We start from the raw sequence: 22,009 nt of genomic DNA on the forward strand, positions 1-22,009 counted from the left end.
AATAAGTAAAAAAAATCTAGACATGAATTTACTATACTTTTCAAAATTCGTTCAGAAATAAGAACTAGTTGTCAAAATTACAAAAAAATAAAAGAAGGTCAATTTTATCTGTGATGTTTAGTATGTTGTTTAAAAACAACATTGTCCATTTAAGGGTTAAGACATGCTTTATGATATACTTAATTGTTACTTATGCAAATTATTATTTAATAACTAAACAAAAAATCACAAAGAAATGTCGTTTTTCCTCTTCCTGACCGCGACCAACCCCTTAATCGAGATATAAGTAACGACGACGACCACGACAACGACTAACAATAAGATCGCGACGCCCACGCCGCGAAGTACCGCGTCGCGGCACCGGCCGAGTGCCGACCGACGCGGCGATCACGGTGGAGCTAAAATGCGATTACAGCTCGTCGATTTGCGGGTCGGAGGACGGAACGATACGAGTTTTGCAGGTCGAGGTACAGGGCGGCACAGGGTGGCAAGCGGAGAAATATTCTCGGCTGAGTGACGGGGAACAGCGCGGGAGGGAACAGTAGAGACCGGAGGTATTGATTGCGACGCGACTCTAGGAACCTGCCCGATACACGTTACACGACCGCGCTCTCTACCTACCTATACCCGCTACCTACACCCTGCACCCTACACCCTACACTCTACAGCTCTACACCCACCGACAAGCGCGATTATTCCTCAGTCCTCACGTATCCCGCGCGTTACCGAGCATTCGCGCGACTAAATGTCCTCCGCGGGACTAACAGTCTATCCCACACCGACGATAGCCAACATTTTATTCGAATAATAGATTACGAATAGAAATTAGAAATACTGCGATAAATACAGCGGGCGTAGAATGTATTCGTACACCGATCAATTTCCCAAAAAACTTTTCTGTGGAATTGTTGTTTCTTAACTTCTTTTTTTATAATCAATGATATTCTACATGTCGTCGGAAATCTTTACAATATATAGTTCGAATAATAATTACTAGTTTATGTAATTTGCGAAATTAACAAGAAATGACGAAAAATCGGTGGAAATATAGAAGCAATTAGTATTTGTACGATTCTTATGACGAACATTAGTTTATTGCTCCGTGCGAATTAGAAAACATGAAATTTCCAGTAAAGTACTTTAAAGAAAGGCTGTAATAGAGGAATGGAAGAAGATCACACTTCGATTAACTAATAATTTAGTTATCAAAAGGAAATCCCACGAAGGAAGTATTATATACTTACGAATTAATGTTCTCTTTTTTTTTAATCAAGTTTTAACAATTCAACAGTTGTGCGAATACTTATTGCTTCAGTATTTCTATCAATTAATTGGTTTTTTTCTTGTTAATTTCGCAACTTACGTAAATAGCTATTTTTTTTTTGTAATCTATCCATTCTAGAGATTTCCAAGAATATATAGAATGTCATTGTTTATCAAAAATAAGTTAATAAATTACAATTTTACATAGATTTTTTAGAAATTGATCAGTGTACGAATACTTTCTACGCCCACTGTATACCGTTTTCATTTAAATAATCCTTTAACCTTCAACGTTTAATATTTAAACTTGATCGAACGACGATTCCGATCAATTTTTATTCGTTCAACGGCAAACACAACTTTATTTCATCGTTTAGATTGAAATTATTATGAAACACGTAACGGGCATAGAGTTGTTCATCTGTTATACGTCATTTCACGTTCTTATTTAGTTATGTAAATATTCGGGTAAAATTTGATTCGACTCGCAGGCAACGAATAAAAATAATATACCTATATAGCTAATTGATTTGTTACCAACATTCGATCGAACGGTTAAATTTTTACGTCACATCTTCGTCATAGTCGACGATTTAACTGTACTGTATGTATGTATTAGGTTGTCCCAAAAGTTTCTTTCGTAATTTGCACTCAATGATTTTGTGCGGTAGTGTTTATATAAATAGACAATTTCTTAGATGTTGATGTTGTAACAGTAATGGAGCAAAATGAATCGTACACAATTCAATAATGTAACATTAGACATAAAATATTGTGTATGTATTACTTATTAATAAAACGAAAGAAACTTTTAGGACAACCTAATAGATGCTGTACACGATTGGTAAGATACGATACTACCCACAACCTACAACACGATATTAGAATCGAGTTCATCGTGTACATATACGTAACATATATTCCCGTTGCGTAAAATATCGCTGTAGATGTATTCTTATAAAAATTTGTAATTTCTTACAAAGACTAGAATCACACAGATTGAAACGTTCGAATAAGCAACATTCCATTTCCACCGGTAGTCTAGAAATTCTAACGAATAATCCTCCTTGACGCTTTATCGATTAATATCACCAAACTACTGATACATTTAGATTTAATTTTTACTTGTCAATTGAAAAATATTTTATGATATAATTGAAATTGTAATTTCTAGTTGATAATTTTCTGCCTTGAATTAAATGATTAGCCGTTCATCGTCAAACATTTTATTCCACAATGCGAATTGTAATTGCTGGTGGAACCACGCTCTTATAATCGACGATGGATCATCATCGACCGCCGGGTCGGCAATTATACGGGACCACTCGCGATTATTCGATTCAATCGACAATCCGCAGATTGCAGGGAAGAAAAGTTGCGCGTAATAAAAGTCCCAACTGCCGTACTAGTCGTATTTTATCAGGAGCTACGTGTCACCGGTAACCAAGGTTAGGATCGAAAACAGTTTTCACAACTGCACGGAAGGATGAACGAGTACCTTACATCCATATCCAACATGGACCCATCTAATATTTCATTAGTTAGGAGTTTATATTAGAATTTATATTAGAATTTATATTCTCACGAACGGTCAACGATCGAAAGGTTAGCCAGCTTGATGGAAGCTGCGAGCATAACATTTACTTGTAACCACAGAGATACTAATTGTTTACTTTCGCAATTATGTCCATTAACTGTTTGCGGCACAGGAATTCAGGTCATAAAATAGACCCATATTGCACAGGAATTTTATTGCGTTTTCAATCAAACAAAATTGTTATACTTTTATTAATAAAGGTATCACACCAATACACATGCAGCTATTGCAAAATTTCGAGGTGGGATTAAAAGTGTCCCACCATGCATTACGGTCCATCAAAAAGGTGGGACACTTTTAATCCCACCGTGCCCCGAAAGAGTTAAAAGTATGCTCTTTTATAATATTAATATTTTAATATTAATATTTTTAAGGATATAACGAGCTATCGTGTATCCGCCGAATGCACGCCATCAACATTCATGCATCATCGATGAACTTGACGAACCGCTACAAACACGAGAACGAGGTCATATCGGTTTGAAAAGGAACTATAGAAGAGCATACCTGGATACTTCCTCTTGTGTTCTGCGTCCACTTCGCGGGCCAGGGCGAAGTATTTTTCCTTCACGTCCTTCGCCATTTTCTTCCAAAGGATTCCCAATCTACATGCACAATATTTCGATTCAAGAAGCTGATTTTTACGCAACATAAATTAAAAACAAATCATACAATAATAAATATCTAATAACTAAGTCACTTCGGAGTCAATAATACCAGCAATTTGATAACGTAACGTCGTGTTTCGACTGCATACATATATGTACGTTTAATAATTTTCAGAATTTCATTAAATAAAAAATAAACCTTTATTAATAGTACGAATGAAATCTATACAGAAATAAACTAGACAAAACTATGCTAATAAACGAGTTTCATCCATCCTTTTTTGTACAGATATTCTTTGTACTATCAACAGAAGGTTATCTTCTATTTTATAGGATTTTCACATATGATAAATAATTTGAAAACAAAAATCGTAACACGTCTAATATAAATACGAAAACATTATAAAACAGGAAAACGAAATTATTTCGTAAAAAAAATCAGTGTCGTAATATGTATATGTAGTAACATACATAGTAATTAGAAAAAAGTGCAAAAAATTTGTGATCGTTTCTAACGGATTTTCCAAAAATGGCTTTAGAATTATGTGTTTTTATGACAAAATGCACCTCGTCCGCGTTGTTGTGGTAGACACTTGAACAACATCGTCTTTCGTATTAAATTGACAATCGTATGTATTTTCACGTGAAATAAAAAGATTCAATTATTTCATACTATTTCTGTGAACAAACGCCTAAACCCCTTTGTTGGAGAACGCTCTATTACTTGTTGTCATTCTCATATCTGTAAAAATAAAAAAAAAAAAACAAGAAACAAAAAACAAATTCATTTTCTTGCTTTCCAACGTTTTTGTAAAAGATATTGCGCCTAACTTGACCATCTTAAGGGGCTATCCTAAATTAGGAGGTCTAAAAAAAGCGTTTTTTCGTGAATTTTTTAAGGGTGAAAAAAATAATTAATTCTATCGAACTTTTTATCCTATTTTCATACATATTCGAGTAGTCTGTACAAATTTTTTCAATAAGTAATACTCAAATTCAGTCGACTGCGACGCACATTCGTTGGGCACCTCACAATTAAAACCTCCTATCGGCGGGAAAGATGCAGGTCGTAATTTTGGTTTGACACAAAAAAACCAAAACGAATTTTCATTTTCATACATTTTTCTTCTATGTGAACTAAGAAAAACCCGCAAAAATGGTGAAATGTGAAATTGCAGCAAGTTTGAAAAAAAAGAACGAGTTCTCTCGGTGGAAAAAATCACTTTAACTTGATGAAAAAGTTGTATACAATTTTTTTTGTATGAATTTTCTTAGTTCACATAGAAGAAAAATGTATGAAAATGAAAATTTCTGTAGGTTTTTTTTGGTGTCAAACTAAAATTACGACCTACATCTTTCCCGCCGATAGGAGGTTTTCAATTGTGAGGTGCTCTACAAATGTGCGTCACAGTCGACTCAATTTGAATATTTCTGGTTGAATAAATTTGTACAGATTACTCAAATATGTATGAAAATAGGATAAAAAATTCGATAAAACCAATTATTTTTTTCCATCCTAAACAAATTCACGAAAAACCGCTTTTTTAGACCTCCTAATTCAGGATACCCCCTTAAATATCGCGTTTATAGCGTTAGGAGAAAATATTACAGAAAAACATTGCTTTGTTCAAAATGGCGAATACAGGGTGATTCCGAAGAAACAGAAGACCTAAATATCTCCGTTACATTTCGTTGTACAAAAAAACTTCTTAGGACAAAGTTACACTATTTGAAGGGCCACGTGTAACGGTGTAAGGGAAACAATTTTCAAGGTCTTTTTTTAATAAAATTTCAAGGTCATCGATATTTTTTTTAATGGAATAATATATTTTCGTTAGCGTAATGTTGTAGCTGCCAAAATAACGAATTCATCCATGTACTACAATATGACCTACAAATGACCTTCAACCCAGGAATTTGGAATAAATAAAATTCAACGTGTAAGATTGGAAATCTTAGGAAACATTAGAATTGGAAATCTTAGGAAACATTAGAATTAGAAATCAGAGAACAAGAACGTCTTCAGACTGATCAGCAGTTGTAAACACGAATGTGTACAAACACATAGATAAAGGTATATCATAAATGTCTTCCTGTCAACACCGAATCTGTCATTATGTTATGTTTGCAATACATTTGAATGTATAGCAGCTCAAGTTAATATTAATGTGAATATTCAAAATATTTTGAACATTGTGCGTAACAGGTATAAGGCAAATCAATCTTACACGTTGAATTTTATTTATTCCATTTTTCTGGGTTGAAGGTCATTTGTAGGTCATATTGTAGTACATGGATGAATTCGTTATTTTGGCAGCTACAACATTACGCTAACAAAAGTATATCATTCCATTTAAAAAAACATCGATGACCTTGAAATTTTATTAAAAAAAGACCATGAAAATTGTTTCCCTTACACCGTTACATGTGGCCCTTCAAATGGTGTAACTTTGTCCTAAGAAGTGTTTTTGTACAACGAAATGTAACGGAGATATTTAGGTGTTCTGTTTCTTCGAAATCACCCTGTATTGCGATGCGCGTATAATTTTTCTCAAGGTTATATCTTGAGATTTCAAGGTAATTAAAGTTCTCTTAGAGAAAACTACATATTTTTACGATCGATGATAGTTGAGATCGCGAATTCTTTATCAAATACATTATTTATTGTTTTTCGATAATGCGGTATCAATGAACACAAGCTCGAGAAAAAAACTCGCCTAACACTGATGTCCTTGTTCGATTCTCGTGGATTCTCAGACGCAAGCTTCTTCCGCCATTCATTGGCGAAGAGCATAAATGCGTTCGCCGGTCTTGGGATTTTCCGTTTAACTCCACTCGAATCGTCAATTCGGCGGTCGATGCATAGAAAAGTTGGAAATCCTACTGAACGTATCTGCGATCGACCGAGTTGCTGCAGCACAAAAATTTCCTCCTCCTCTTCGTCGCATTTCTCTCGACCCCGACCACGACCCCGACCCCGGCTACTGCGAATTTCTTTCGATTCCACGTGGAGTTTCCTTCTTGGCCCGTTCTCTTTATCGCTCCCCAAATCGAAATCCTCATCAGTCACCCTTAAAGCAACTTTAAACTTAGGTTCCTCGTTCTTTTTCTTCTTGCAATCGTCGCACGTCTCTTCGGATAAACTATACGAAAAGGTATTTTTTATAACTGTCAGTCGATCTGGGTCCGAAGCATCGCTGTGGTTATTAAGAATCTCGCAACTGGTCAAATTTTCCTGATCCACTTCTGTCTTGATAGTAGCTTAAGTAAAATAATATTTCGTTACTGTTGCGTATAAGACGCCTTTAATAATTTTGCAAACGCGTCAGTAACAGTATATCTAACACGATGGACGAAATTCACGAAAGAATTGTTACTTATGTTCTCACCTTTTTGCGCGAGGTTTAAAATTAATCCAAAATCGTCCATAGTAAACCTTCTTACCGAATAATCGACCAACAAGTTACCAAATTATTGTTCTGTCTTTAACAATAATTGCGGGACATGAGATGTTTAATAATTATGAAAGCCAACACACGAAGGTTGATATATTATTTCGTTGTCGAGTGGTTCGCATTGGTTGTTGAAAACAATTGAAAAATCGTCGCGAGACGATGCGTCCGGTTCTCATCCTATTTTATTTTCTGACAGTCCTCCTTTCATGACGTCAGCCTCAGCCCCCATTCCCCATCCTCCAGCCACCAGACCTCAGCCCAGAATGCGTTATTGCGATTTGCTGGATATTGCGAGAGACAGACGACAGTCGAATAGCCGGGTCCGACCAAGTCGATGCAAATGTTTCGTCAACTATCCCTTACGCACTTCTCCCGTTTACGTAAAAAAAGAAAACGGTTCTTACGGTGAATAGCAAATATTTTCGTACGGTTTCAATCGGAGAGTAAGAAATCATGTCTTGCAGTGACGATTGTTTGTGTAACAAACGTGGTATAGATTACTATGGCGTATTATTATTGAAAAAGGACTGCACCGATTTGGAGATCAAAACAGCGTAAGTGAAATATTTTCGTTTTCCAAAGTACATAGATATCATTACCGTTTTGCAGTTTTTCAACTTTATTGGTTCAACCAATTTACAATCTTTTCAGATCAAACCTTCATATTTTGTTATCAGTTGATCAAGTACATATGTACCTATTTATATGTGTAATAATATTTATGTTATAATTAATTTAATATTTACTCAACTTGTTTTTTTTTTCTCGCATAAAATATTCTTTCTCTTCTCAAATGAAATATCTATAGTATTGCAGGGTACAGCAAGAGACTTAATTTTGAAATTAACCTAGAATAAATGGGTTCATAAATACAAAAGTAAAATAAATTCCTTATCGATACGCTGAAATAATCACTTTAATAAATAAATAAGCAATTTATTTAATATTATTGTACATTACGTAACTTTCTTAAACTATCATAGTGATAAATAAACAAATACAAATATTTCAGATACCTTTCTTGCCTGAAATCTGGTTATGCTCATATATTTATTCCTTATTTGTAATAACAATTTTAATTTTCATATGTATATGCACATGCAATATCATTCTTGTTAAAGAGAATGCATACATGAAATGCTACATTAAACACAATTTTTATTTGTCTTATCTTATCTTCTATTTGTTATTTAAAATTTGTTTATCTAGATAAGAATATCAACAATTTCTGGATCAATCATAAATTTAACAATTGAATTGTATTTTTTATTTTGTCTTCATTGGTTTCAGATTTCGCAGATTGGCAATACGATACAATCCTAAAAGAACAAAGGATGAAAGTTTTAAAACTATTTTTGCTTTAATAACTGAGGCATACGATGTGCTTTCGGATCCTGTTAGAAGGACCATATACGATCAATATGGTGAAAAAGGTCTTAAAAATGGTGTGCCTGGCATGCATGGATACATTCAACCATATATTTACCATGGAGAACCGATGAAAACATACAGGTATACTATTTCATGTATGTATTTACTAAGAAAATTCGAATTCAGCTCAATTTTATCTTTTGGCACCTCTTTAGGGAATTCTTTGGAACCGAGACTCCTTATGCCGATTTACTCCATATACTATCGCAGCCTTCATCTATGCTGGAATTTCCTGAGGGACAGGGATTAAAACGCAAGGAGGAGCCATTGATAAAAACCTTGTACTTAACCTTATCAGAGGTATCAATGTTTTTATTTACTTATTTATATTCTTCTCTTTGGATAAACAGAACCCTTCAAATTATATTATATAAGTGAGTATATGTACATCAACTCATATGTATTACGCAACTTTAAGAGTTTGTAACAGAGACAGTTGTATAAATATTTATTCATAAGTTGTAGTTCTACATTTATTCTTGCAATATTTGTCATATATTAAGATTATGACACGCCTGATACATTCTGTCACCTTTACATGTTCTTCTATCGATGTTATTATTGTAGATCTTTCATGGTGGAATTAAGAAAATGAAAATACAGAGATTGGTTTTAGTAGAGGACGATAAATGTAGAACAGTAACGAAAGAAAAGATCCTGACAATACCTATTAAACCAGGTATTCCAACAGGAACGAGAATCATTTTCCCGAACGAAGGCGACCAGGGACCTACAAAGATTCCCGGTAAATTTTTGTACTATTTTTCAAACTGCAAAGTAGAATCGAATTGAAACGTTTACTAATATTTACAATTTATCGATTAATTACGAAGCATTTCTGTCCAATTGTTTGTGATTTACGTGTATAGAATATTTGAATGTACCTGGTTTTCATATCGATAGACTGCAGACGATCGTCCATGTAGGATAATACATAGCATTTCCTCAATTTTATGTGAAATGAAAAACATAAATTACGTAAATAGAGTGTAACAAAATAATTAAACTATATGTATACGTATACATACATCCAGGGTGTTCCGTTTAAAGAGGAATGGTTTAATGTCTCACGGGGAAATGAAGTTATCAAAGAAGTGTTTTTACAAAAGTTATTAAGTACAAAGGGAGAAATTATATGAAGTAAATAATTATGTTGTACGTCGAGTGGTGGGAGAGATTTAATAAACAAATTGATTTTTGTCTTTTTTTGACCAAAAACCTTTTATAAAAAACATTTTTTCGATGTCTTCATTCCCTCATGAGGATATTAAACTATCAAAGTATTACACTTTAAATGAAACATCCGACATATTACATTATTACATAGTTTAGTAGCCAAAATGCGATTAGAAAGTAAAAATGATCGTCGTAAAATGCGATGTAGTCAGGGATACAACTAGATTCATCGTAATCATGACCTATTTCCGCTCAAATATCGTGCATCTGAAATCGTAACGGGCAGAAATGGGTTAATCGTTGCGGTTCGCGTAATGTCTTTATTCAGTCTGAAGCATGTCAGCGTAGCGGATGTAATCTTCATCACGGAGGACCGCCCACACGAGACCTTCCAAAGAGAGGGCTCTAACTTACACATGGTGATCGATATCTTTCTGCGAGAGGCACTGACCGGAACAGTAGTCACTGTCAACACCTTGGACGACAGAACTCTGCGAATACCAATAACGTCTGTCATCACGTATGTTGTCTTGTTACATCGCAACAAGCTCGCAATGCATCCTTTCCATTTGTTTTTTTTTTCATCTATTAGACAAACATCCAGCTATTCATCTTTCGAATAGCGATCAACAAAAGTCAGTAGCGCATTATTCTTTCATGGGATATAAAACAAAATAAAATTTAGTGGCCTCGCTAAAAAGAAAAAAAATGAAACTTTAATCCACATCATTAAATTCAAGACTACCTTTTGACAAATTGATTTAATAATATGTTAATAAAATGTATAATATTAATGTAATAATTCGATAATAACAATGGATAATATCTTTTTATTTTAATAACAATAGACCGGATTACCGGAAGCACGTACTTTCTGAAGGGCTACCGCTACCAGAAACTCCAAAAAAAAGAGGAAGTCTCATCATAATGTTTAACATCGAGTTTCCGGTGTACTTACCTGTATCGAATAAAAACCAAATTAAACAAGCATTTGATCTCTCGCATGGTACAAGTGATGCGGAATACGTTCATCGTTTCATACTGGCAAATAAAATGCGTAAAAACGTAGATTTCGATGTTACGGTACGTCGGAACCCCAACGACCACGAAGCAAAGCAATTAGAATTCATATGTGACTCCTAATTTTGATGATTTAATCGTTTAAAACTTGACAAAAAACAAAAAAATATGAGTATATATATTATAAAGAATTTGACACCAAATCATATTTTCTATATTTTTTATTTGATAAGTTACAAAACGTTGTAACCGATACGATACATCAGTACAAATTTCATCAAGTGTCATGTAAAGATCATCAGTGTAGTACTGCATTTGTAAAATAAATTTAATTGTATTATTATCAACACCTCTTATCCTTTGTGTTTCATTTAATAATTTTTGAGAACAATTAAACGGAATCCACAGTGCTTCGTGTAAGTAATCAAAGGTAAGATTATCGAGCAAATAAATGCGTCAAATGATGCAAACAGTAGTTATGCTTATGCAGGCGGCACGATAGAAAAAATAAGGAAATCAAACAATTATTTATACACTCCATGAGAAACACAAAAATCGTGACTCCTGTTATAATAATATTATTATTTTGAATAAAGTGTGGAGCAGTCACTTTACATGAATTGTCATTAGGATCTGAACGTCCACACTGTTGAACACAGCATTTTAGCTGCGCATAGTTGGAAACCACCGAATTTTACATTGTGTTACACAGTGTCGCCTTTGCACTTTATTGGAAAGGACTTTCATGTACTGGCAGCTCATTTTGATTTCACATCTTTTTCTACTTTCTTGTACTTTTTTATGGGGATCTTTTATTTTTCTATGATAACTCCTTGAGTCCTCCACTTTTTCATGTACTTGGCGTAATTTTTTTACTTTATTATTATTTTGAATACTTGCATTTTAAAACTTATGGTTCAAGTAGCATGTGCTGCACTCTTGCGGAGCGATCTACAATTTGTTTTAAGGTAAAACAGTTCGTGCACCGCTAACCATCGCTGACAATTCGTCTTGATCTCGATCGAGCGAATGAATTTTTTTCTCTTTAATACTTGTCATTTCTTCTGAAATTTTCCACAACATTCTATCGAAGCCGCCTCCTGTTCCCCGAGAAGTGAAACGAATCGCGTAGAACAGAGGAGAGAAGAGTGGATAAAGATATCATTCGATGTTGGCGGAATGAAAAACGATAATCTCGGGCAATCATATGACTCCTCCGCACGTGACTTTATTTACAGTTGACTGATACTCGCGAACATGTATGGTGCAGTTCCTTGTGACATGATAGACCGAAAACGAAACAAAGTTAGCGAGCAATGCGGTAACTATAAGTGGTCGTTAGTTTATGATGCCTTTGCTCGATAAACTATTTCCTTCGAGGAGGAGTTTCAAGAGTAACGTACAAACCTTCGTAGCGTCAAATGTCGGAGCACAAGAAGATGATAGGTAAGAAACTGTTCTTTTTCGATTGTTTGCAATTACCTTATTCATTCTCACCATTCTATTTTTCATCGGTTGTGTGTGTGTGTACCTAGCATTACCAATCTCATACACTGGATCGATATCTATCGTTAATCGATCATCGGTGATCCAATATCGTTCCGATGTTTACTTTAAAGATTTGAGCTTCAAAATTGGATTTTCTTTTATTCATATTCGAAAATGGAACTATTCGAATTGCAAAACTTAACGGAAATAATGTTTCTAAGAACCTTAACCTATTTCGTGTATGCTCATTTCTCTATCCCCGTTGGCGGGAGTCATAATCGCTCGTCGTTAGTAACACACTCGTGACTTGGCTTCTGCATCGAGCCGTGAAATTGACCTCTACGTTGAAACTTTCCAAACGACTACGACTGTTACAAATATACACTATTGCTTAGATAATTTTCTGAACGAAAATTGATCTTGTTACGTGGTACACGAATACATCGCGATCCTCTTCTCGATCATAAATATACCGTTATAAATACTTATATTTATGAAAAGAAGACTTACACGATATCGTTCACAAATACTGTATGAACTATGTAACGGATCGTATCTATGTTTATATACACTGTATAATTTAATCTTTTGTAAAAAGTATGCAGGATTGTTGTAATATTTTAAAATCTGTATCTATTATAAATTAAAATGTTGCATCAGGATGAACAGATATGTTGTTATAATATAATATCATTGTTTGTATATGTTTACTCGACAAAAATATAGAAAATAGTAACGTTGCATCCGCCAATATTAAACATCACTTTGTAATACTACATATCAAATGGAAGGAATATTTTTATTACGCATTATTATCATGTTAGTTTTTATAATAACAATTTTTATGTAGGTTCTAAACATTAAGGAATTCTGACATTTGATACCCACGAAATATTTTTTTTTATTTTCCATGTACGCGAACTAGTATAGAAATGTTAATAATAAATAATAATACGAAGGAGGAAGTATAGAACAATATATGTATGAAAGAAACATTAAACTATACATGGAGCGTATGCCAAATGTATTTATGAATAAATTTCATTTAAATCGACATATCTGAGAAAATGTTGTGTTACATGTTGTCTTGAACACATCCTTTAAAATAGACAAGTTAGATATCATTCGACAGGTCATGGGTCGTAGTTGTGCCTTTTCACGGTTCACGGGTTCCAGTTCTCCCTTCCCCAAGTCCCTCTTTCACGCATTTGCAATTCGGGAATTACCAATAGTTCCGTTAGACCTGTAACTTGAATACATGTACATAAACGAAACGATGTTTTTCGAAAATGTTTGCTATGGCATAGTTTTACGAAAAAAACTTATGCTTACAAAAATCGGATGAACAATTTTCCTTTTTGATGGAACAAGAGATTCACAACATACAATTGGTGCGAAATTTTTAATCACGTAGTTCCTGTTGGTTGCTTGTTAATATTTAATTATACATGACGTGTAATTAATTTATCTAATAAATTACGTTATTAGATAACGTAAAAGATTGTTAATAACGGTGTCCGTAAATGGTGTATTTTAATCTAGTATGTTTATTCATGCATTTATTTATTTATTTATTTATTTATGTTGTTGCGTTATAATGTTATATCATACTTGATTTTCGTAGGAACTCCGCCTTGTGTCTCGGAACAGGTCAAGTTCGAATCTTGTTGTTCCGTGAATGTGAATGGCGTGGAAGAAAGCTTCTATTTGATTCTCTCACGCTGGAAAAACGGTGGCACAAAAATAACACAGCCGCGTTGGATCTGAAAAATAATACTGGGCCGACAAATGGCGATTCTATAAACTTCGCAAGCAGTCGTAGTTTCGAGGTAATAAATCGCTAAATCGCTTAAAAATATTTTTAATTTACACACTTAATGAGAACGTTAATTAATCATTTTTTAGCGGGAAAGAACGGCCGAAGATGACGTGAGTTTACTGAGCGAAATGGTGTTCGGTACCGTGGCAATGACGTACAGAGGATCCTCATTCAAGGTGAAATTCGATAAAACTCGATATATAATATTATCATCGATGTCTGAATATTAAATTAAAAAAAAATTCAATTTTTCAATTCTACTCATATTTTTTTTTCTAGATACATTCGATGAATTCACCGCCCTGTATCATGTGCACTAAAGTTTTCCCTGCTACAGAGCATAACGCATGTAAACAGAGGTAAGTTGAACTATTTATAATAAGACGGTTATCGATTTTATGTTGTGATTGATTTGTTGATATATTTGACTTATTACCCAATATGTTCCAGCGAGAGAGTGTCGGATGAAGGATTAGGTCGTTCCGTGAACCTCGATTCCAATTCCAGCATGCGAACTCTTTGTAAGCAAATAGTCTAGTATATTTATCTAGTTTTAGAATAGTAGGTATAATTACAGTAGGCAGAACCGAATTACGATTTTACAGGTACAGTGAGACACTCGATAATATTTTTAAAAGGGAAAAAGACCACCCACTTTCAAACAACGTGTATACATCCTTCGCAATTTAACTATACATATGTATACTTTTAAAGAACGTATATGTATACAATATATGCACTTTGTGGCAAAACAGTTAAGCAAGATTAATATTCCATAATACAGTCGCAAAATGCACATAATTAACGCTGCTAATGTGGCTAACAATTGCTTTATTGGTATCCACTCTCTCATCTTTGTAAAATATGAATGGCAATGGTCAACAAATAATTATGTACCTACGTGATATATTGATATACTACAACTATAAACTTATCACCATAACTGTAAACGCCAATATCACTTGTCAGTTTTTAATCGGTAGTTGAGAATATTTAATATTCACAAATGAAATGACTTTTTAGTTAATCTCTGGAGACTTTGCGATTGTCAAAGGTTCAGTTGACGGTGTACTAGTCGCAAAGCGGTCTCTTTGTCGGACACGACTCTAGTACTCTAGTGGGTCCTTACTTACTAACGATCTCTACAGTGTTCTAACCTCTAGTTTCTTGAAACAGACAGTTTTTTCTTTGCTGACATTTAATGACCCTGGATCACCTTGAACTGTAGGTAACTGTATTCCCTTCGCATCAAGCTTTCGTTAAGCGGTAAATAAAAGAAGAATATACATATTGCTTTATTCAAAGAAACTGAATAAAATGTCCATAGAACTTCGGTTAAGGTGCAGAAAATGAGGTACCCTCCGATCGGGCTGATTTTTTTATCATAGATACTCCTTGACCTGGCGACTACAATGCTGGTCATCTTAATCCTTAACTCCCACCCCCTCTTTCCATGGGCCAAAAACTGAACTGGTACGAAAGCCTCACAGCGGCCGGTATAAAGAAAATCGCTCTGAACCTAACCCGAACCTAACTCTAGCCTTAACCTTTTTTTTTTTTTTTTAAGGCATACGTCTCAAAAACTATACGCATGCTGGAGAGATGCGCTTCACAGATCCCCTGCTCATCTGTGCCCCCTCGATCCTCCTGAGAGCAGTACATCCCTCAGAGTAACCATGTACTCACCTGTGAGATGCACTGCGGTACGCATAGTTGGGTGTTTCCCCTACAAACCCCTGACCGGGGCAAGCCCCGGACCCCCATTTTTTTTGTACGAATAAAGATCATTCAAAGGGTGACCTCTGATTAGGGGACACCTTCCCTAATGTAAACATTTATCAAAATCACTTTTTGAACCATTTAATGTTTGACCCCTGGGGGAGAGGGGAGGGAAGTTAAGGGTTAAGATGATCACCATTGTAATCGCCAGGTCAAGAATTATCTATGATAAAAGAATCATCCCGATTGGAGGGTACCCCGCAATCTGCACCCCAACCGGAACTTCCACCTAAATCATAAAAGCATAGCTACCATACGTAAGTATTATAATAGCCTGTATTATAATACTTTCGTTCAGTACGCTCGAATCTTCTATTGTGTACGAGGACAAATGATATATTTTAGAAAAGCATTACTGTTACAGTTTTACTTTCCTCTAAAAATAGGCCATTTCCTTCTAGTATCTCAGCCAAGTTCTGGGAATTTGTCAGGATCTGAATTAAACGTTGGTCCAAGGAAAAACTCGACTTGCTCTAGTAACGGCAGTGGATGGGACATAGATATACCACTACCGATGGGCAGTAAGTTGACACCGAGATAGAGATGTTTTATTGCCGACTGATATTTTTGCTGTTCGGAATGTAATGTTTGTATGATAATTCAGGTTCTCAATCATTAGAGAGTAATGGATCGTCAGGTATAGGGAGCCTTTCCAGCTTACGCCGACGGTGGCTACGAGTACTTTCTACTTCTCTTGCAAGGTCGGATTCCGATGATGCTTTTGGACTGCAATACTGGAGCGAAAATGGGAACGATAATAGTCACGTGAAGCGTCATAAAACAAGACTCGGGTTAACGATGTTAGTACGACTGGCGAAAGGCCACGAAAGGTTTGATCTTATTTAATTAACTATTTGTCAACGAATGGTTCAATAATTACTTTTTTAGTGTTCCTTTTTGATTGTGTTCACCATAATATTATATAAAAGGATAAATGTATTCGAAATGGGAAATCATAATTGTTGCATATCTTGGATTACAGAAGAATAGAGGCTTGTCTTTTAGAGCATATGGCTCTTTTGGAAGGAATGTTAGACCGTTTACGGTATTTTTGCATCGATGCTGGTAACGTTAATGCTCAGAACAAAGGAATGCAGCTTTCCGAACGGCTCTACAAATCTTCCTCCCTATTCGTTGTATCCTTATTACGTTTACTTACAAATGTTAATACGAGATTGAATATGCGGGCACCTTTACTGTGGCATGACGTACTACTTAATTCAGTAAGGATAGAACACAAAATGAGTACATTGCATTACAGCTTGCAACAAATGAGTCAATTACTCGAAAACATCGACACGAAATCAACCAACTTGTAAGTATGCAATTATTATATTATTAATCCGAATTAAACAGTTCTAACCCTTGTGTATTTTAGTTTTCTGAGTACCGTTGTAACTGCTGTTTTAACATATCACCTTGGCTGGATATATACTACACTGCCTGTTCATGATCGACAATTGGTAATTATACATTTTTTGGCTATATATTTTCATCAACACGAACACTCCTCTGTAACATGTCGATGATTTAATGTCATAAGGGTTTAATTATATGGTAATTAAAAATAATACTTATTTTTTTCTTCAGACTAAACGATTCTATGCTAAATGTGCAATAGTCACTATTTAGCACAAGATATTCCGTTGGGTGTATGGGTAGCGTAGTATCGGTTTGAATAAACAGAGGAAAAATGAAAAATGAACATTACAATTTAAGATATGTTGGAGATACGATATTGTCATCGTCAGAACTCAGGGTCCGCTATACCCTATACTATTTGTTAAGGTCCTGTATTCCGTTGCTAACCGGGATTCGTTATTGGACTCGTGTCTCGTGTTTCTGCCGCGACGTTTGGTTACGCTCGGTTATCATCGACTCGTATCTATGGTTGCATCGCGTCGCGTCGATTCGATTCGTATCTATTAATCCAATTGAATCGTCGTAAAGTAAACACGTTCCCGCGTGTCCTTTCTTTACGTTTATTTTATTCTAACCTACAAATACAACTGATTTATTCGTTTCTGATTTGAAATTATATGTTGTTATTTCGCCCTGCCAGATCCTCATTCCAACAAGATAACTTCAGCGACAGAAATATTGTATCACATGTGCACATTCTTTTGGCAATTTCTCAAACTTGAATTTTTATAGTTATACCCTTCTGATATTAAACCACCGATTTGCGTTATAGCGTACTTAATTCGAAGAAAACACACCATACATTGATATGATATTAATTTCAGATGGAAAAATTAGGTTCCTGGTATCCCTGTAATCCTCTATGGGCTCAATTAGGGGACTTGTATGGCGCATTAGGTAACCCTATCAGAGTAGCGCAAACTGTCGTTGCAGGAGATCCTCAGAAAGTCGACCTAATTAACTCTGTTTTATCTTTCTTATCGTACTTCATTCGTAGTGGAATTGTACGGAAACGTTATGAATATTGTTGCGTTACCGAAGAAGACATTCGCGAAGCTGCAAGTCTCTTGGAACAAGCGCGAATAAAACGTCCACATTTATTCAATACGAAAGTAACTTGTAACGATCGAGACAGCCAAACGTCTCGACGAGCTTCGCGAACGCCTATTCGTAAACAAATTCCTGCACAAGAGCGTCTATACGATGCAGAAAGTGGTACTGCTTTTCTGCAGCGCTCTTACCCTGAGTACCCCGTCGATGGATTCAGAGCAGAAGGATCCGCCAGCCCTCTCAAGCGTAATACCACGATGAATTCAAATCTTGATACGTTCATGCTAAAACCATTAGCATCCAATAGGGATGTGAAAGTAATTTCAAAAGAATTTCCATGCATGGATGACGAGAATGAAAAAACAACCAATGACGAGAAGATCTGTGCATCCAGTAAAGTAAAAATAATAGTCAGTGACATTGCATCGCCAAATACTGATGCGACCAAGACTGATACGCAACATTATTCTGAATTTTCATTGCGGAATTTTGAGAAAAAATTAGAGGATGATGAAACAGAAGAGACGTTCATGAATTGTAAGACGACTACATTCGAGGGATACAACGGCACATCGACCGATGTGCTGAAATTATATTCCAGTAGACCAGATTTTGAAACTGGTCAGAGTATGGCTAGCGAAACCAAAAATTCTCATGTTTTCTTCATGCTCGGCGATGAAGAAAAATCTACAAAGCCGCTACCACGACCACGGCTGGAACATAATTGTCAATGTTCTTATATGTTTACAAGGGTACCGAGTACATCTGCACAATTGCCAGAGGGTGTGTTGAGAAAGATTATTCAAAGAAATTTTCCAGAATCCTCTAAGAGTATACAGTCACCACCAGGTACACCTTCAAGCATGGCAACAAAATCCTTAGGATTTTGCCAAAGGTGCAATGGTCAAGGTTACATACCTCCTCAAAATTACGACAGTAACAAACAAGTACTAGAAACACCAACTAATGCAACCGAAGTATTGCGTACTTGTGGTAGTACTGTTGGTGATGGAAACGTTGGATTATCGAGATCGAATAGCTTAGAAGCTTTGATGGAAGCCAGTAGCGTTGTAGAATTGCCTATGCCACGATCGAAAAAGATGGAGAAGACTAATTCGCAACAGAATACAGGATTTACAAAAACACTTTTGCAAAACGTGATAAAAAGTGAAGATCCACATGGAACAAATAACACTGAAACTGGTTATACATGGGGGTTAGTTTTACAAGGCTTGCCAAAAAAGAAGAGAAAACGAAAAAAGAAAATCAGACAAGAGGATATTAAAGATAACTGCGAAGTCGAAATTGAGAGAGATTGGTGGTATAGCATACGCGAAGAATGTCTAGCCAGTGTGCGTTATCCGACTGTTGATCAACCAATTGCCGAATCGCTTTGTATTTTAGCAGATTTAGATACGTGGCACGTTGGAATCATATCCAACAATACACCTTCGCATGCTGCACTTTTACCAGTGGGAATGTCTCGACTCGTTGCCAACATGTTGGAAAGCTTTGTTTATTTATGGCGAAAATACCATTCAGCGTCACATGTAAGAAACTATTTAGCTTTATTACTTAACCTTAGCAATCGGACTGACAAAATACTTTTGGCTTGTGAAATTTGATATCTCAGTTGACCGTTATTCCAATAAAATGAACTTAGTCTTGAATAACGAATGAATTGGCATCGTAGTCAGGTAGTCTGTCATGCTAGGAAATAAGCGTAGAAATGCTCTTACCGCTGGACAACATTTTATAAAGGAATACCAATTGACAGCGTCATTTATTCATTATTGAAGCTTTTCGAATAACGAACAAAGTTTTATCGAAGTAAAATTAATTCGAATAATGCCTAAAAAAAATGTAAAATGCTATTTCTTCGTAAATACCGAATAATTTTTCGTCGAATAAAATGGTTACTTGTTATTCAAAATAAAATTTGATCAACTCTGTTTTTGTGAAATTAGAATGAAGGCGACGTAATCATTATCAAATGGTAAATTGCATAATATTTTAAACAGTCGATTGCCAACGATTTACAACCGTAAAAGATTTGTAAAATAAAATAAAATATAATAATCGTTTCGGTTGTATGAAATCCACAGCTCAGAACTTTTTTGCCCTCTTAATACTAATACTTTAATGTACAAATCCCCGTATTATTTTAAACAGTTTTTATGACAGTGTGTAGGTATCCTTGAAGCAAAACTAAGAGAAATGTGGCTGAAGAGTGAAGCATTGGCCGAAATGCTGATGGCGACGGAGTTGTGTGACGCCAGCGTTGCAAATCTCATAAACGCACTTGACCTCGATGCAGCAGATATACCGCTTTTACTTGCCGTTGCAAGTTCACACTCGCCAGAGGTAGCGCAAAGATTTGGTCTGACGCTTACTTAAGTACATTGTATTATTTATACCATGTTCTTTACCCTTTGACACAAAATCCGTTTTGTCTGATAGAACGAAAGTTGCGTAAGCTGTATCATTACTCGTGCATAGGTATGATTGTAGATTGTTTTAATAGCTCAAATATTCTAATAGATAAATCTTTATAAATGTTTCACACAATTTCGCAACATTGGTTCTGACTTCTCTAACGCAAACTTAAAAGAAGAATATGTTATGTATTTTATACACATAAAATGAGAAAAATGACACATTTGATGTATAAATCATGCGAAGTTGCGTTACATTTAGGGAACTGTTACGAATGCTATTATTTAAAAATAAAATACTAAATATGTACAGAATTGAATGGAAATATAAAAATGTTTCATGTTTGTAAAGAGATTAGTAAAAAGAAATACTTTACACCATAAAATACAGTATTAAATATAATATTAAATATAGTATTTAAATATGTTTTTGAAGTAACGAGTCTTTTTTAAATCATATTTATGTACATATATCTTATTTTATATAAAAACAGGTGATCGAATCAAAAGATGTAATAATTTGTATTTTTTACTATACGGTAACAAGCAATATAACACGTATGGCAGAGCTGTCGAGAGCAGTGATAGTCAATTGCGCGAAACGTGTAGACGTAAAAGTGCTAAAAGATTTTTTCCCTCGATTTAACAAGTCCAATCAATTTGTACGGTTTATAAAATTGAATATATTAAAGAATACACAAGTGTTAAATTTGCATTTATATGGTAGAATTTATGTATATATTTTATGATATTATGTAATTTTAGAGTATTTATATAGACTTAACGACATATTTTCCTTTGATGACCTGAAATTTTTAAAATCCTTCCAAAAATTAATGATGGTTTAACTTGTTAAAGTGAAGACAAAACGGTTTTTAATGTATAAAAATCCGCTACTTAGTCCATTGTAGATTGTAATTACAAAGTCATATGTTAAAAATTGTAAATCTAATTTAACATATAGTATCTATAATTTTTTTTTTTTACACGACATGTAAGAATTTTGCTCTATGCACTTCATAGGAGAGGATAATAAAATTTAAATTAATTTTTCTACTTTATCGTGTTTTATCATCACCTTTCAACTGTGACGGGGCAGACCTTTTCTGCCCGTCATGAAGGCACCCTGACCCCGGAAGGTCCTCGCTCCCTCCTCGCCGAACACGCCGCAGAGGTGGGACGAAACGGCTTTCGGCGATCAAAAATCGATTTTCGTGAATTCGAAAAATGGAAAAACTGTTTATGTACATCGATAGAGGATAAATTGCTGTTTAATGTAGTGCAATCCGTTGTTTGATATTTGCTTCCGTTTTGCTGTGGTGCGCATTCAAAGGCAGTTGAAATTCGTCCAAGCAAAACGCTTACGATATTATTCCTAACTTCAATATACTTTCAATATACCTAACCCAGACCAACCACCGGAGGTGAGAACCCTTGGAATTTCCTCCGTCCGTTTCGCGTATCTC

The 22,009-nt window shown here is 35.1% G+C and overlaps 3 protein-coding genes and 1 long non-coding RNA gene across 5 annotated transcripts; 2 read left to right on the top strand and 2 right to left on the bottom strand.

The window, feature by feature from the left end:
- Positions 1 to 6,070: 6,070 nt before the first annotated feature.
- On the bottom strand, positions 6,071 to 6,897 carry LOC128884591 (uncharacterized). Its single transcript, XM_054138067.1, has 2 exons — positions 6,858 to 6,897; positions 6,071 to 6,729 (listed from the first exon to the last, which is right to left on the bottom strand). The coding sequence occupies exons 1-2, from the start codon at positions 6,895 to 6,897 to the stop codon at positions 6,071 to 6,073; spliced, it is 699 nt and encodes a 232-aa protein (XP_053994042.1).
- A 267-nt stretch (positions 6,898 to 7,164) lies between these two features.
- LOC128873036 (dnaJ homolog subfamily B member 13-like) lies at positions 7,165 to 10,899 on the top strand. The gene is made up of 6 exons (XM_054116319.1): positions 7,165 to 7,477; positions 8,214 to 8,435; positions 8,510 to 8,654; positions 8,922 to 9,099; positions 9,879 to 10,050; positions 10,379 to 10,899. Exons 1-6 carry the CDS (start codon positions 7,377 to 7,379, stop codon positions 10,671 to 10,673), a joined length of 1,113 nt encoding a protein of 370 aa, XP_053972294.1. The 5' UTR covers positions 7,165 to 7,376; the 3' UTR covers positions 10,674 to 10,899.
- A 134-nt stretch (positions 10,900 to 11,033) lies between these two features.
- Positions 11,034 to 21,599, top strand: LOC128873015 (folliculin-interacting protein 1). Of its 2 annotated transcripts, none has more exons than XM_054116293.1 (11): positions 11,034 to 11,996; positions 13,663 to 13,867; positions 13,944 to 14,033; positions 14,137 to 14,216; positions 14,308 to 14,378; positions 16,038 to 16,157; positions 16,241 to 16,466; positions 16,619 to 16,951; positions 17,015 to 17,099; positions 17,883 to 19,658; positions 20,293 to 21,599. In XM_054116293.1, the coding sequence occupies exons 1-11, from the start codon at positions 11,896 to 11,898 to the stop codon at positions 20,503 to 20,505; spliced, it is 3,300 nt and encodes a 1,099-aa protein (XP_053972268.1). In that variant the 5' UTR covers positions 11,034 to 11,895; the 3' UTR covers positions 20,506 to 21,599. The 2 variants fall into 2 exon arrangements, with proteins under 2 accessions (XP_053972268.1, XP_053972273.1); XM_054116298.1 differs by having other exon boundaries at positions 16,241 to 16,436.
- Positions 12,003 to 13,704, bottom strand: LOC128873044 (uncharacterized). The gene is made up of 3 exons (XR_008456310.1): positions 13,650 to 13,704; positions 13,371 to 13,576; positions 12,003 to 13,281 (listed from the first exon to the last, which is right to left on the bottom strand). It is a non-coding gene; the product is annotated as an uncharacterized LOC128873044 (long non-coding RNA).
- Positions 21,600 to 22,009: the final 410 nt, after the last annotated feature.

Source organism: Hylaeus volcanicus, chromosome 1 (assembly GCF_026283585.1).
Source record: "Hylaeus volcanicus isolate JK05 chromosome 1, UHH_iyHylVolc1.0_haploid, whole genome shotgun sequence".
Classification (NCBI taxonomy): domain Eukaryota; kingdom Metazoa; phylum Arthropoda; class Insecta; order Hymenoptera; family Colletidae; genus Hylaeus; species Hylaeus volcanicus.

Excerpts from the sequence above, each read along its gene's own strand:
- LOC128884591 (XM_054138067.1), bottom strand. The coding sequence starts at position 6,897 with ATGGACGATTTTGGATTAATTTTAAACCTCGCGCAAAAAG. Across the intron at positions 6,730-6,857 it reads TTTAAACCTCGCGCAAAAAG|CTACTATCAAGACAGAAGTG; the intron begins GTGAGAACATAA and ends ATTTTACTTAAG.
- LOC128873036 (XM_054116319.1), top strand. The coding sequence starts at position 7,377 with ATGTCTTGCAGTGACGATTGTTTGTGTAACAAACGTGGTATAGATTAC. Across the intron at positions 7,478-8,213 it reads GATTTGGAGATCAAAACAGC|ATTTCGCAGATTGGCAATAC; the intron begins GTAAGTGAAATA and ends CATTGGTTTCAG. Across the intron at positions 9,100-9,878 it reads GGGACCTACAAAGATTCCCG|CGGATGTAATCTTCATCACG; the intron begins GTAAATTTTTGT and ends ATGTCAGCGTAG.
- LOC128873015 (XM_054116293.1), top strand. The coding sequence starts at position 11,896 with ATGATGCCTTTGCTCGATAAACTATTTCCTTCGAGGAGGAGTTTCAAG. Across the intron at positions 11,997-13,662 it reads GGAGCACAAGAAGATGATAG|GAACTCCGCCTTGTGTCTCG; the intron begins GTAAGAAACTGT and ends TGATTTTCGTAG. Across the intron at positions 13,868-13,943 it reads CAAGCAGTCGTAGTTTCGAG|CGGGAAAGAACGGCCGAAGA; the intron begins GTAATAAATCGC and ends ATCATTTTTTAG.